This window comes from Melospiza melodia, chromosome 8 (genome assembly GCF_035770615.1).
Source record: "Melospiza melodia melodia isolate bMelMel2 chromosome 8, bMelMel2.pri, whole genome shotgun sequence".
In the NCBI taxonomy this organism is placed as follows: domain Eukaryota; kingdom Metazoa; phylum Chordata; class Aves; order Passeriformes; family Passerellidae; genus Melospiza; species Melospiza melodia.
Window position 1 is genome coordinate 16,298,695 of NC_086201.1, and position 14,514 is coordinate 16,313,208.

Genomic DNA, 14,514 nt, shown 5'->3' on the forward strand with positions numbered 1-14,514 from the left:
GCAACATAGAGAAAATGAAATGCTGCTGAACACCAAATTGTAATACTTTGAATTCTGGAGTCTGTATTGGGTCATTTGAATGTGCCTTGCTGTTGTAAGAGATCAAATTATTCTTCTTACAGCCTTGAAAGTGAACACAAACTGTGATAAATTCAAGGTTTTTAGATCCTAATATATGTCAGTACTTCTAATGATGCTTTAAAACTACTCAACTGTCTGGCCATAGTTTGAGGACAAATAGCAGTTAGTTAATAGCAAATAGCAGCTTTAAGCCATTCACAGAGAAACATTTGTGGTTCAAAAAATTTTCTGAATGGAACAGGCAAAAAAGTACTAAATACTCATGCCTTTGTGTTACCTGTCCTTTCTAATATATTATTTCTTTGTTCTCATTTTTGTGTAAGTGCAGGGATTACAAACTGGAGAAAAAAGGGTAATTTTTCTGAAATTTTAAATTCTTTGAGTGGCTTTAATTAAATGGCCTGCTATCTGTCACAAAGCATTTTAGCCTACAGCTCTACAACATGAAGTTGTGCAGAATTCAATGCTAAACAAAGCAGGCAGAAATATGCTTACAGAAGAAAATAAACTATACTTGGAAAGAACATGAGAACTCCTTGCAACAAATATTTTGACAGCTCAGACTTTCTTAACTTACTTCCTCTCTGAAGCTCTTATATGACAACACATGGTGAATGGCGTTAGCAAACCTTGTGTTTGCACAGCAAGTAAACACTCAAGAAGACTTTAAAAGTGTTAAAAGATTTAGCCTAACTCTACTCCCAGGGAGCAAAAAGTTATTTATTCCTTTTCTTGTGAGTGAACAAGCAGAGACATAGGACATTGAATTACACTTCTGAGAGTATAATGAAAAGTCTCTAACAAAAGTCGTATTAGTTCTGTTTTGCATGTGATTTTCAACTGTAGGTCTCCTGTCATTTCCTTCTTCACAGCTGAAAAAAATTCAGATACCTTTACTCCTCTCAAATAAAGAGGTATTTAGTGCTTCCTGCTTGGAAGATTTTTCAATCACAAAACAATAAGATTGTTAACCTTTAAGGTTAAGTGTAATAAAATGGACTTTGGGGAATTTTGAGTGTTACATGTTGCTGCTTGCACATTTCTTACATCTTGAAAGAAATGTGGGATTTTAAGAACGTACGTGCAGCTCTGCACCATGTCTGGTGCATGGTCCAGACATGCTGTGCCTGGATGAGGCTGTGACAAGTTATGGCCCAAAGGCAGGAGCACCCTTCCTGCAGTCACCTCCCTGCCACTGCTGCAGGGCAGCAAGCACAGAGCTCAGAGCTCCTCCAAACCTACCCTGGAACAGACGGGAGCAGGATCAGCCCAAACAGCTCGGGAGCTGCATCATGGTCACCACTGCCAGCTCTGGGGCCTGCTCTGCTCAAAGCATGCAGCAGATAAAAAGCCAACAGAGCCAGGAGGCTGGGGACAAGGCGGAGGACATAACCGTGCCTTTGTATAAACCTTAATGTGTCCTCACTGTGTACTGCAAGCTCTTGTGGGCTCCACAGCTCAGGAGGCACTCCTGAGAGTCAGGGAGGGTAAACAGATGGTCAGATAAAGTTACCAAGGGGATGGAGCCACCAAGGAGAGACTTAAAGGACTGGGACTCTAATTAGGAGAGAAGACTGGTGTGTAGAAGGTGTCTCAGTCACACAATATAATGAAATTATGAAGACACAAAGATAAGGTGAATGCAGAGCTGTTATTCACTGAACCCTACAACTCGGGAACTAAGATGCACTCAGTGAATATTTAAAGCATTAGAAGTAAGTTAAAATAGGCATAAGAAAATTGTGCCTTGAGACAGTGAAACTGAACCCCTTCTTGTCATAGAAGACAACAGAAGCCAAAAATATCAGCAGGCTCAAAAAAGAGAGTAGGGAAAAAATCATAGGCCAGAGGAACATAAGCAGATGCTAAGAAGAAGAGGCAAGGATTCACTCCTCGCATTTTCAGTATTCCAGTGAGGCAATTTATGTTACAGCAAAAGCGCCAGGACACAGCACTGAGACAATTTTTGTGTGTTTTTTCCATTACTTACTGACAACAAAATGATATTTCAGCAATTAAATGTAGGAACCTGTGTCTACACATTAGACTGCCAGCTTGAAGAAATGCTGATAGGAACCAGATGTGACCAGGAGCAGGTTGGAATCCAGAAGTGAAATTCTATTGCCACTCAAAGTTTAGCAACAACTTTTTTCATAAGAAAATTTCCTCACCTTTATTTATTAACATTTGTACACTCCCAAGATTAACCCTGAATTTTAATTATATAATTTTTCATAATTATATATTATGAAAAATTCCCCTTATAATTATAATTCCCCTTATAATTTTTCATAAAATGGAGAAACTCCTGGTATTTTGCACTTCATTTAAAAAAGTTGTAATTCAGAAATTGTATTGCCTTCATTGCTTTTATAAGATTTAGAAGAATTTGGTTTCCTTCCTATCAGTAAGACCAAAGTAATTTTGGCACAGTGATGACTATCTTATTCAGGTGATAGAAAGAAGAGCAGGAAAAAAAAGTAAGGAAAGGAACAGAAGCTATTTGCAAAGGGTTATTTGTCATTCTAGACAACTGGTAGAGCGGGTTTTTAATAAAAATGGGCTGAGAACAGAGCAATCTATGGATATCAGCCTGTTTGTAAATTGATGTATCTGTGCAAAGATCTGTACAACTGCCTAAAAACATTCCTCTGACAGAAGAGAGCTAGGCACTCAGGATGTATTTTACAAACAAAGCTCTGAAGAGCGGTGCTGTGTTTATGTTCCTGACATAATTAAAGTGTTTCTTTGTATTACTTAAACAAACCCGTTCAAGTCCTGGCATTACCTAAACAAACCCGTGTTGGCTCCTGTATTGTTCTTTTTGAAAACCCCAGAACAGCCTCACAGAGGCAGCATCAAATTGCTAAAGCAGAGAAGAGCACTGAGCATAGAAGAGTGGTTTTTTTTCCCCAGATATTCCTGCAAAGCAATTGTTTGTCTGCTCTGGTGGCAGCTACCAACAGGAAGAGACTTGGGTCCCTGTTGAGATGTGGAACTGAGAGACCTGAATATTAAAGAAGCATTAAGAGTAGGTGTAAAGTACAGGAATATGAAGAAGGCAATGCAGATGACACAATGATATAAATTCAGCATTCCAGCAGAACTAAGGATTGACAGAAGGTTATAGGAATTTTGTTTCTGTGCTTACTTAATCCTCAGAGTGAACACTTTTCCTGTTAAGGTCAGCACCTAACATAAAAAATTATGTAATCATTAATTTCATAAAAGGAATCAAAGACATATCTCTTTACCAAACTGCAAACTAAAGTTGGATATGTAAACATGAAGGAAGAAGCTGCATTGTACCCATCTTACCTGATATGCAGAAATGATCAGCTGGAGAATATTTCCAGAATCCTTCTGTAGTCGTCCAACAGTAGCTCCAGGAATAAGCTTTGCATAATTCTGGAAATATAAAAAATTAACTTAAAGCACAAAAGAAGTCTAGGGGAGAAGGAGCTACCATCTTAAAAAACCTCCAAACCTGAAGAAAGAAAAAACAACCCCCCACCTCAAACCCTAAAAAACACAAAACAAAAAAAAACAGAAGATGAACAAAAATAAAGGAGCTGACAACAAAACCAAGTAGATTGAAGCCAAGTGAAATAAATAACAGCAACATTTTCAAGAATTCTTTCACTCTCTATTGCATGTGTCTTAATGAAAAAGTCAGATGGAGAAGAGCTGGTTTCATTTAAAATTCATTGAACATATATTGTTAAATCACCTCTCTGTGATTGGAAGTTTGATACTATAGTATCCTTCAAGCTCTAATTTTTCAAATTTAGAGGGAAGATATGTTTTATCAACAGTTGTATTTCTCTTTAATAAAAATATCCAGAAACAGATTCAGCTGCTCTAGTGTTGTTGCAGAGCTCAAGAGTCTTGGACCCTACATTCAGCAGCTGCAGTCACTTTTTTATCTTTGCACACGTATCTCAGTGATCTCTGGCTCTGATGGATTTTATGTTGAATTTCTGTGAATAATGCAGTGCCAATTTAGCAATTTATTTCAGTGAAAAGTTCTCTTTTCTTTTTGCATTAAATTGCACTGTGACACTGGCGTGATATCTGACATCTAGATTTTAAATACCATGAATTAAAATTTGCCTTGCCTGATTGTTAACTATGTGAACTTCCCTTGCTTTAAACCATGCCTTTGGAAAACAATGTGTTCATCTTTTTAAAAAAGCATTGTAGGAAAAGTTTTCCTTTACACATTATCATATCAATGCTGTTATTTTAAATAAAAGGAAAATATCCAGAAAACTATTAATAAACATGAGAAATGTGATACTCCTATATCCTTCTTAACCTCCATATCTCCAAAAGCTCTGTGATTATTTTATGCATTATGTATGGAATAGTTATCATTCATTAGATTTCTAGTGCTATTGTAAATCAGTGGGATTAACTGCATTTTATGTTACAGCTGGCAACTTTGCATTCCTGACTCCTCCTGTGATTAGTGCCCTCTCAAGTATTCTTGGAATATTGAAACTCTGTGTTTGGTACATGTGGACCTTCGGAGAGAAAAGATTACAAACCTGGAATTTAAAATACAGTCCCCTTTAATCTGTGGTATGCAAAACAAACAGCAGGGATGTGCTGCTCTGAACACTTTGGTTGATCTCTCCTCTAGGAACAAAAATTTTCTGCATGGTGATACAAAGATGGTATTTCAAGCCCAGGCCAAGTGTGAGTCTCCAGTCCATTGGTTAAGCCTCACTTCTTAGCGAATATTTCTGTTCAACCATTGCTAAGGTGATGCAGACAGATGCTGCTTTTGGGGTGCTGCTATTGCTAAATATCTAAAGGATATGATGGAATTTAGTCCTTTGGCAAATATTCATTAAAAGGTGAACTGCCATTTTATAAGGATACTCTGATTCATATAAAATAAATTTGACAGTTATATATTTGAGCTCAGTGGGGTTATGTCTATATTTTAGAAGTGTAAATGATAGAAGAATTTTGATCATAGTGTGCCACACCAAATATATAAAAATAATTTCAAATTCTGTATGAGTGCGGAGAGTATTTTTAGTTCAATTTTCAGCAGTGCAAAACAGTCTGAAACCCCAATTTTCAACCTATTTCTTCTGTGATATAAAATTAAATAATTAATCAAAAAAAAGAGTCATTTTTGTTTCAAAAGAAATGCTGCTTAGTCGGGACTAAAGATGGAGTCTTTTCCTTATCTAAGTTTGTATACATTTTAAAAGAATTTTTCTTGAAAACAAATAATAACAGCAATAGTGGCAACTACTTCATGAAAGCTTAGACTGGTGTTTTCTTTTGTATCAAAGTAGGCTTTGTTAAAATATAATTATTATTGCCATATTCACAGATGCTTTTTGAGTGAATAGTTTTTATTGAATGAAAACATCCCCTGATGCTTGGACAAAACTCAGCTGAGACTAATGCTGCTAGAAGTTAGACATAGATGAACGTATTATAAAATACTTTTTTTAAAAAAATCCTTTAAAAAAATAATCTCCAATTATCAGGGTTCAGTGTCAAGAAATTCCTTTCTTCTCTTGCATCAGATCTAAATAATCTCTTGAGGTTACTCTGCTGTAGCTTTTTAGGTGCATGAAAGGTTCAGAAGCAACACCAGCTCTGTTACAAGTATAGGTGTTCTGTGCTTGTGCCACCCCTAAGATTTGTGATAGATAATAATATACATGTAAGTGGATAAATTGAAAATTCAGTTGAAGAGGATCAAGAACATTACATGACTGAATTATTTTTGGCTAAATTGCTGGGGATTATGCAGGGCTAGAAATCCAAAATATATATTTGACAGTCTGAACACTGCACTTAAGACTAATGGAATCTATCAAGTCTATTTTAAAAGGTGCTTTTTAAGTCCTCACAGTAATTTTAATGTAAGCTTGTCCCTGAGAACTCAATTATAAATAGTCACAGTCAGTATTGGTATCTGATGTAATTAGAAGCTGAGTTCAAGTAGATTTGAGATAAGATATTTGGGGAGAATCTTTCCACCTCAAAGGATAAATGGAAGGGGGTTTTGAGGGAGACTACGGAATCTCCAGCACTGAAGCTTTCCAAGAGAAGTGAAACACCAAAACTTTTAGAGTCCTCTGCCACCACTCCAGGCTACCTGAGCAGAGACCTTACCACAAGAATAATTCTCATTGTCATGCTTTGTTCTTTTTAAATTGTTAAGCATAGATACTGGTTATTTACCTTTATATTACAAATTTGCATCGCAGAGGTGAACACTTGGCAGTGTGTTCATGTATTTCCCTGTGTTCACACCCTACATAGAACCTTTAAAGGTAGTTGCTGTTTGGAAAAACTGCACTGTGACACTTGTGTATGATTTTTGTACTTGCTTTGACTGATTTTCCACGTCACCAACAGGACAAAAAGCAGACCATAACAAATATAGCTTTCCATTAGTGGAATTAGTGTAGATATAATAATATATAATATATAATAAATATTCCATTAGTGGAAGAAAGTTGTATTAAAAGACAAAATCAGCAGATAGATTATATTCAGTGGGATTATTATACACCCTGTAAAAGGGAAGGCAGTTGTACCTCCTTTTTCCTAACAAAGAAAGCAACAAGAACAAACCATTCTCTAGCTAGGTTAACAATAATTTGTATTTTGTGTTAGCTATAAGCCGTTGTTTAGTGTTCGCTGTTACCAAAGGGTTCCTCTTGGTAACCTTGATACTGACACAGGGATACTGAAATGGAAACACCTTGGTAAGAATGCTGGTGGTCAGCTTCAAGGGTGACCACAAGCAATTTCCAAGGTAAACCACTGCCATCAGCAAGAGAAATATTTCTTTGGACAAAAAAAGGCTCTGTAAATCAAACAGGTATTTCTCAACTACCTTCCTAACAGCCCCTATTCATGAACCATCTATTAAAAAAATCTATAAGGAAAAATGGTTTAGCTGTCATTAATTGCATCTCTATTAAGAAATAGCTGAAGCCACTGCATTTTTAAGTGGTTGACTTCTACTGTTATCAATCTAAATGTTTATGATCCAGCTCAGTACTCAATACATTCTTCAAAAATGCAAGGCAGTCAGTGCTTCAAGACAGAGAGTGTTCCTTCCCTTGTCAAGGCTGTAATCTGAGAATCAGTTTATGCAGTTTGTGACTCTTGTTACTTTTGTTAAACAGCTGGAGCATCAGTTTTACTCAAAATAACTCCACCCCTAGAATCAGTTACAGAAGTACTTGCGGGGGTCTTCCCTGGGTTACACAGAGGATAGAAATAGAAAACCTACTGGTGACTACCTCAAGGACTCAGCTGCTCTCTCTTTCCCTCCCCTCTTTCTTTCCTATCTTTGACGTGGCAATCACAGCAGAGAAGCACCTCTCCTCATTACTGTACTTCTGGCAATAATACAGAATGTTTTGTGAATGCTTCTCCTTCAGAAAGCTGGTCTTATTCTATCAGCAGGATCATCCTTACTGGCTTCCTCTCAACCAACTTGAATAAATTTGGGCAAGCAATTTCTCTCTGCTTGTCCCCTTTCACACAGCAGGGTGTGGCCAGGCAAGCAAGCTTAGGCTGCAAAACCCCTTATTACCCACTATGAACTCTCATCTAGAATCTCTTTTAGTGTGTGAAGATAACTGCATGTTTCAGGTATATTCTTTATAAAAGTGAGAAAAGGTTCAGCTCTCCTCTAGCCTTATAAAATACAAAAGGCTAATCATAATGATGATACTGAATAGTTTAGCAATGCAGTTTGTCAATCCTTGACTTAAAGAATTAGTGTGATTCAGCTTGAAATCTGATTTAAAAGTTACCTTAGAACACCAAAATCAATTCATGAAGAAGCACTTAAGCAGAAGAGCTTTCCTCAGATATACAATTTCCTAGTTATTTTTATCACATAAATATCTTTTAGAATTCAGTCCTTAGTACTAGAATTACTGTGTCAGCTGTGAAAAAAGGTGAACTTTAAAACAAACATTGCAAAACGGATCATTTTAGATTGCTCACCTCATATATGTGAACTTGCTCATTTGTTACAGCAAAAATTAATAGAACATTGTTTTGCACAAGTTTGTCAATTAATTGTCCAATTGTTGGATACTCCTGCAAACAAACAAAGGAGAGGCACATAAATCTGTTTCTCATGTGCTTTCAGTTCCTGTCTCCCATGAAAGACACATTCAAGTGATCATAATGAACACTTTGTTCTCTGTGTAGTATAAACTTTAATTAGGAATACACACATACAAAATAAAAGATAGTGCATATAATTTCCTGATGTTGTTTTAAAGGAAACCCCTCTGTGAAAAGTACAGAGCCAGATTCCTTAGTGGGGACTTTGGCTCAGTAGCATCTGTGTTATATATACATATTTAATCCAAAGAACTGCACTGCACCAATGGTATTTGTCCTACAATGAACACTATAGAGTATATATTCAGTATTTTTGAACACTGAATCTTAAACTCGCAAGTTCTCATACAGGAACAGTGTCCTGCAAATTCCTGAACTGGTCCTGAATTCAAACCCTTTCAGGGAACATAATTAATGCAAATCTTGCTTTCCCTGCAGAAGGAAATACTATTTAGTCTAATTCCATGGGCTTTCCTGTTGTAGAAATTGTCTTTTTTCTTTCCTTTTTCTTAGTTATAATCTATCCTGATTCCATACAAACAAACTGTTCTCTCTTTACTCAAACATGCAGTTACAAATAAAATAGATTACATGAAATATCTGGATTCCCTAGCTTTTACACATTTCAGTGCTAAAAGTGTAATTCACTGTTGCTTGTCTTAGTCTTTAAATTTCCAGAATGTGAGAGTGTACAAAATTTGTCGGTAATTACCTGAACAGTTGACATGGAATATTCATTATTGTGGTCCAAATGACAGTTCCCATCATTAGGAATAACAATCCCTGCCAGTTTACTGTCCATCCCAAAATGGGAATCAGCATCACTCACAAACACCAGCAAATGTAGGGAATCATTCCTCCAGCCAATTTTTTCCTGTCATTTTAAACACATCAGTTTAGCAAGATATATTGCATCACAACATAGGAAACCAGCAAAATATTTGGAGAACGGCATCTCAAAATGAATGAATAGCATCATTCTCAAGGAAGCATCAAAGACAACACATCTCCTAAGGGATGATTTTCATTCCATTGTCTTTGGCTAACATTTTGTTTCCCCATCCCTGTGTTTAATAACATGGGTTGGCCATGTTCATGTCAATCTGCTCACTACTCTAAACATAGTTAATAAAAAATATTTAAACAGAAAAACAGACACAGTAATTATATTGATATTTGGGCTTATTTGTCCCTGGCAATTAAAAGGAAACTTAGACTAAAATATTGCAATATGCATGTTTTACTTGTACAGCCAAAAGTATTTTCACACAAATTTAATGAGGCTCTTGGTTTGTGTTAAAATTTTTTGAAAAATAGTCCGTCACTTTGAAATACCAGCATATAATACTAGAAGAAATTATATATGGAATAATATTATACCTAGAAGTTTCAAGTACCTTGCAAACAGCTGCCTGCATAATTGCATCAAATCCTCCCTCTGGAGTGTCTATATTAGCAGAAATTCGCTGTCCTTTCACAATTTTGTTGAATTTTTCAGCATCATTTGTTAGTGGCAAAACATTTTTGTATCCAAAGGTGGGTAAGCACTCATAGGGTACAGTTCTGCAAGAAAAGTGAGACAGCTTATGGGTAATAGAGAGTAAAATATCACTGGAATGGCTGCTTCAGAGGGCTGCCTGGATTTGTTTTGGTCTTCTGTCTCTTCTCTCTGCCTGAGAAGAATTAATGACAAACCTAAGATAATTAAAGAGCATTCAGTGTCTTGGGCAATGGAAAAAATCTGCACAAAGGCTGGGAAATGCCTCCTGGAGCAGAGTAATTCAGCCAGTTACCAACGTGCAGCCCTTGCCATGCCTCCTGCTGTGCCTTGATCTCATATTTGGAAGAATATTGGAATCTGTGACTCCTTAATGCATTCAGAGATGACCACCAAGATGCTGCAGTCCTGCTCCAGGTTGTAGAGCCCAGCTTCTCCCATACATAGGTTAGCTAAGGGCTAGGCCAGCCACGGGCTGGGGAGATTGCTAGACCTTAAAGAGGGGGGAAAAATCAGGAGAACAGCATTGATGGACTGGTATTCCATGTTGGGTTTGAGTTTGCAACTCCTTAGTGTAAATCATACAGTTCTTTTATATGTATTCTAGAAAAGGAAAGAAATTAAAGAAAAATACAAAACTGCATGCCACATACCTTTTTGTTAACATATTAAACACATTTGTAACTAGCAGCAAAAGCTAGAAAGCAGACTCACTACCAGATTCCTCAATCCTAATAACTTACAACTCAACAGAAGGATGATCAGAAGGTGAAACTAAAAGAACCAAATCTTGTTCCACAAACTGATCCATTTACAGCTGGAGGAAGGGAGAGCTTCCAGTGAAGACACTGAAATTAATTTTAGCCTAAAGATTATGACAGTGTTGGCATGCAGACAGATGTTGGGATTTTCCCTGCCTACCTGCAAGGGTTGTTTATTTCTGCAGCTGTAGTTTTGATAAATGGTGAAACTGGTTTTTCAACAAAAGATCCAAACCCGAGTCTAAAGTTGCTTGTCAGTTTTGACATCTCTTTGGAAAGAGTTGAACCCAGTTCTTTGATTGTGTTCAGATCATCATCCATGGAGGCTGAAAGATCCATGAGGTAGTAGAGATCAATTGGATAATCTTCAGTCTGGCGAACCTTGATCTGTATTGTTTCCTCATGTCCTGTTAAGGTCAGGGAAAAGTGAGACACATATCAGCGCTTCTGTGCAGAAAATATGAGCAATGCCAATTTCTTCATAAACTTCACTATGGTGACAATTATCTGGTATTTTAAAGCACCAGTAGCATTAACAAAAATATTTCAAAGATTGCTTGTCAACAAAAAAATCTCACATAAGGTTCTGAAAAATTAAAAGTAGTTCTAATGTTTGGGGTTTTTTTAAACAGTTATTCAGTAATGGCATAACCACAGAATTAGAACTGATTGCTATAATTTGAAAAAGTATGAAAACATCTCTTCAGCAGTATGCAGCTTTAGAAAATTTAGCTATGAAGCTAATTAAAACTAGAGGTAGCATTTTGGGGTCCTATCATATCCTTTAAAAATTTAAACAATGTCAAAGTGTATACAGAGATTTTATTCTCAGTTCCAACACTATGACCTGACCTAACTGAATGTCTCTTACTTTTTTTTGTTCCAAATTTTCTTCAGGAAAAATTCAAATCAGAGGGACCCCAAATGGTTCTGGAATGCTACCTTGAATGCCACTGGTATCTTGTAAATCCTCAAAGCAAGATTTTATGTTGCCTCTGAGATACTCTGCCAGAGCAGCAGGGGAGAGGCACAGGAGCTCAGCTGGGGAGGAGCCAGGGGCTCTCATTCTCTCCCTGCCACCTCATTGGCAAGAGAAGAGAGGAACTAAAAATATATATCCTTTTTTTTATGATGTACCCAGCACTTCTGAAAATATTCTGAACGCAGCTGAACCTAGTTTTCATGTGATGAGTCAACAGATAATTTTGGACTCAACACAGGTTTTCATCTTTATTCTGTCAAGATATTTTTGAGCTTGTTCAACCCAAGAAGCTTCAGTTTATCACACTGTCTGAAATTAACTTATGATCTATGACTTACCTGGTCGCAGCCTCAGAGTTAATTTCTGGGGAGAAATCTGTGTGACATCAGAACTGTTCTTCTGGGATGATGCAGTTAGGGGATCATTCCTGTGAATTTCTACTTCTGAAATGGGAAACTCAATCAAATTCAGCTGGCATCCTTTGGACAAAAGATTTTCCAGGGTATCACACCTCCCATGAATTCCAAATGAGTCTGTGTAATTCTAATGCAAACAGGAGAAGTAATGGATGAGTTAAATGTTTTACTGACTAGCCACCAGCACCTGCCCCACAAAAGGTCAGTCCAACTCAGGGAATGGAAACAAAGTGCAAGTTTGTGCAAACTAGTGCAGAACTAGATATAGGTGGCACAGAAACCCAAATTTTCCCTTCATGGGTCATGTCACACAGGTGTATAATTAATGTAACTTACACCAACTTGTTATCCTGGGAGAAACTGCTCTATTGTTGGGGAATGGGAATTGTGCCACTCGCTGCATTTGGTTTCTCACAGTACTGGGAATGATAACACAAAACCCTTCTGAGCCACTGCCTTTTCTATCACAGGATTATGCCACAAATTCATTAGTCTTTCCTATAGAGTTTAGAACTGCAGATTGAAGAACATCATTCAATAAAAGTCTCGCTGATAGTAAACTCCTGGGCAACTTGTGACAGATTGTGAGTACCCAGTGTTTACTAGTTCTTTTTTTCTGACCTACACTTTCTCCTCAGCTCTCATTTAACCTGTTCACTAAAGCAGGCATCAAGTCTTTGTTCCTCTGCCTGGTGCCCATCACTGTTCCTCAGCACCAGTGGTGCTCTCAGCATCCCCACACCTGTATTTGGCCCAGCAATCCTCCTTGACCTTCTACCAGCCAGAGGAAATCGAAAGCCTACAGATATCAATTGGATATCTCACCGTTTATGGTCATTACTCAATTCAGAGCATTGATATGCATTCCTTTCCACAGCACTGCTACAGGGTGGGTACTAACCTCACGTGGTGGTGAAGTTAATGGTTACTTTTACAAAAAGGCTTCTGTGCTTTATTACCATTTCCCAGAGCTATGTCTATAGTTAAGATTCTCAAAATCAGTCAGGTGTGTCCTGGATACTGCTCTGGCCTGCCAGCCCTCTTGACCAAACCCTGGGCAATGCCTGGCAGAACCAGCTCTGAAACATTCAGTTCCTGGCAGGGATTCATGGACCCATACCATGCATCTGCTCTTTTCTCCTAGGTCTGGGAAAGCAACCCATGCATCAGCCATTAAGCCACCAATATTCTCATTCAGTCACTTAAAAACTTTCCATGCAAAACAAAAAAAATTTACTTTAAACCTATTAAAAACAGAACTATGATCATTTTTTCACCAAAATATCACCCTTCATGCCTGAAAATTGTCAGGGATCTTATATATTTTGGTGGAAGTGCTGAGGCACCTGCTGGGAACAGTGGTTCATTATTCTCCAGACTGAACCTGATGCCTTTGCTCAGGCAAAACTCTCACCCACTGCTTCTTGAATAGAGCACACATAAATTACATGTACCATTATAAACCTTTCACAGGGAGATCCATGTCGTCTCCTTCATTTACACAGTTTGTAACTTTTCAAAATGTGTGAAGAGACAACCTCATATTTCAAATAATACAGTTACAAAGTGTATTCCTATCCTACAGAAAACAGTTTCCTTGGAGGTGCTTTTGTTTGCTCTGACACTAAAGCTCCTATGCCTTTTGCACGCTTGATCTGCTGTTTTCTAACAAAGAAATGAACGAGCTTACGAACAAAGAAGAAAATTCATGTTTACTACAGTGAAGTTTTCAATAGTTCCACAGTTTTATTTGGTTTGGCTTTGAGGTTTTTTAAATCAATAAATTATACTGGGCTCTTTTTTCCTTGAAAATACATGGCAGTAGTCAAAATTATGTGATCCAATTTTAACAAAATTCTATTTTATAGTACAGATATAAAAACTACTGCAAACAAACTAATGTGGGGTCTTTTTTACCTCCATGGCAATATATTTTGCAAATGGCAAAAGACGCCTTTTTAGATTTTTTTTAAAACATGCAGTTTTTTTTCTTGCCGAGCTATTTCGTAAAGAGTATTTTAGTCCCATGCTGTGTCATATCACTGTACCCAAAGCCATCAAAAACTGGTAGCAGCAAAGGTGCAATCCAGAAACTAAAATGAAAAAGACTATTTCTCTAATATTTCTGTCAAGTTTTTGTTGCAATAGCTGACTATCTTGTTAATGCTAATGCACTAAGAGCTAGAATATTTACTGTGAGCTGGGGAGATATTATTTAGCACCATTTATAGGAGAAAGTTTTAAAAGCAGAAATGTGAAGTCACTTCCTTAGGATTGCACTGAAAATCTTAAATAAAGGTATAGGAAACAAACCCAGATATATTTTTTAAGTCTAATGTTTTACCAAAAACACGTCTATATCATAGGAATCATAAAGCCAACATTATTGTAACACTTAAAATCAACCACAGAATAGTAATTACTAGATGGAAGTTTTACATCTGCAAACTTTTACACTGTTGATACCTGCAAACCTTCTGTTTGCACTGTCTGGCTTGGCATATAATCTGTAACACACAGTCTGGCTTCTGACTTTGTGTCTGGTGCTTCTCCATCAGTGCTGGGGGTGAGCCAGCCCTCGGGCTGATGACCTGAGACCCCCCTATTTCTGCCTTAGGTTTGGAAGAGTCATGTTTTTGTGGTTTT

The 14,514-nt window shown here is 37.2% G+C and overlaps 1 protein-coding gene across 5 annotated transcripts in view; it reads right to left on the reverse strand.

Moving 5' to 3' along the window:
* The window catches only part of ITGB6 (integrin subunit beta 6), a 50,127-nt gene that overhangs the window by 16,720 nt on the left and 18,893 nt on the right, over positions 1–14,514 (reverse strand). For all 5 annotated transcript variants that reach the window (XR_010028553.1, XM_063161976.1, XM_063161977.1 and 2 more), the window contains 6 exons: positions 11,791–11,995; positions 10,631–10,877; positions 9,609–9,774; positions 8,924–9,085; positions 8,086–8,181; positions 3,400–3,489 (listed from right to left, as the gene is read on the reverse strand). Coding sequence is in view for 4 of the 5 variants with exons in the window: in XM_063161976.1 (XP_063018046.1) it covers positions 3,400–3,489; positions 8,086–8,181; positions 8,924–9,085; positions 9,609–9,774; positions 10,631–10,877; positions 11,791–11,995 (966 nt within the window). In the remaining variant the exon portion in view is untranslated. The remainder of the gene's footprint in view (positions 1–3,399; positions 3,490–8,085; positions 8,182–8,923; positions 9,086–9,608; positions 9,775–10,630; positions 10,878–11,790; positions 11,996–14,514) is intronic.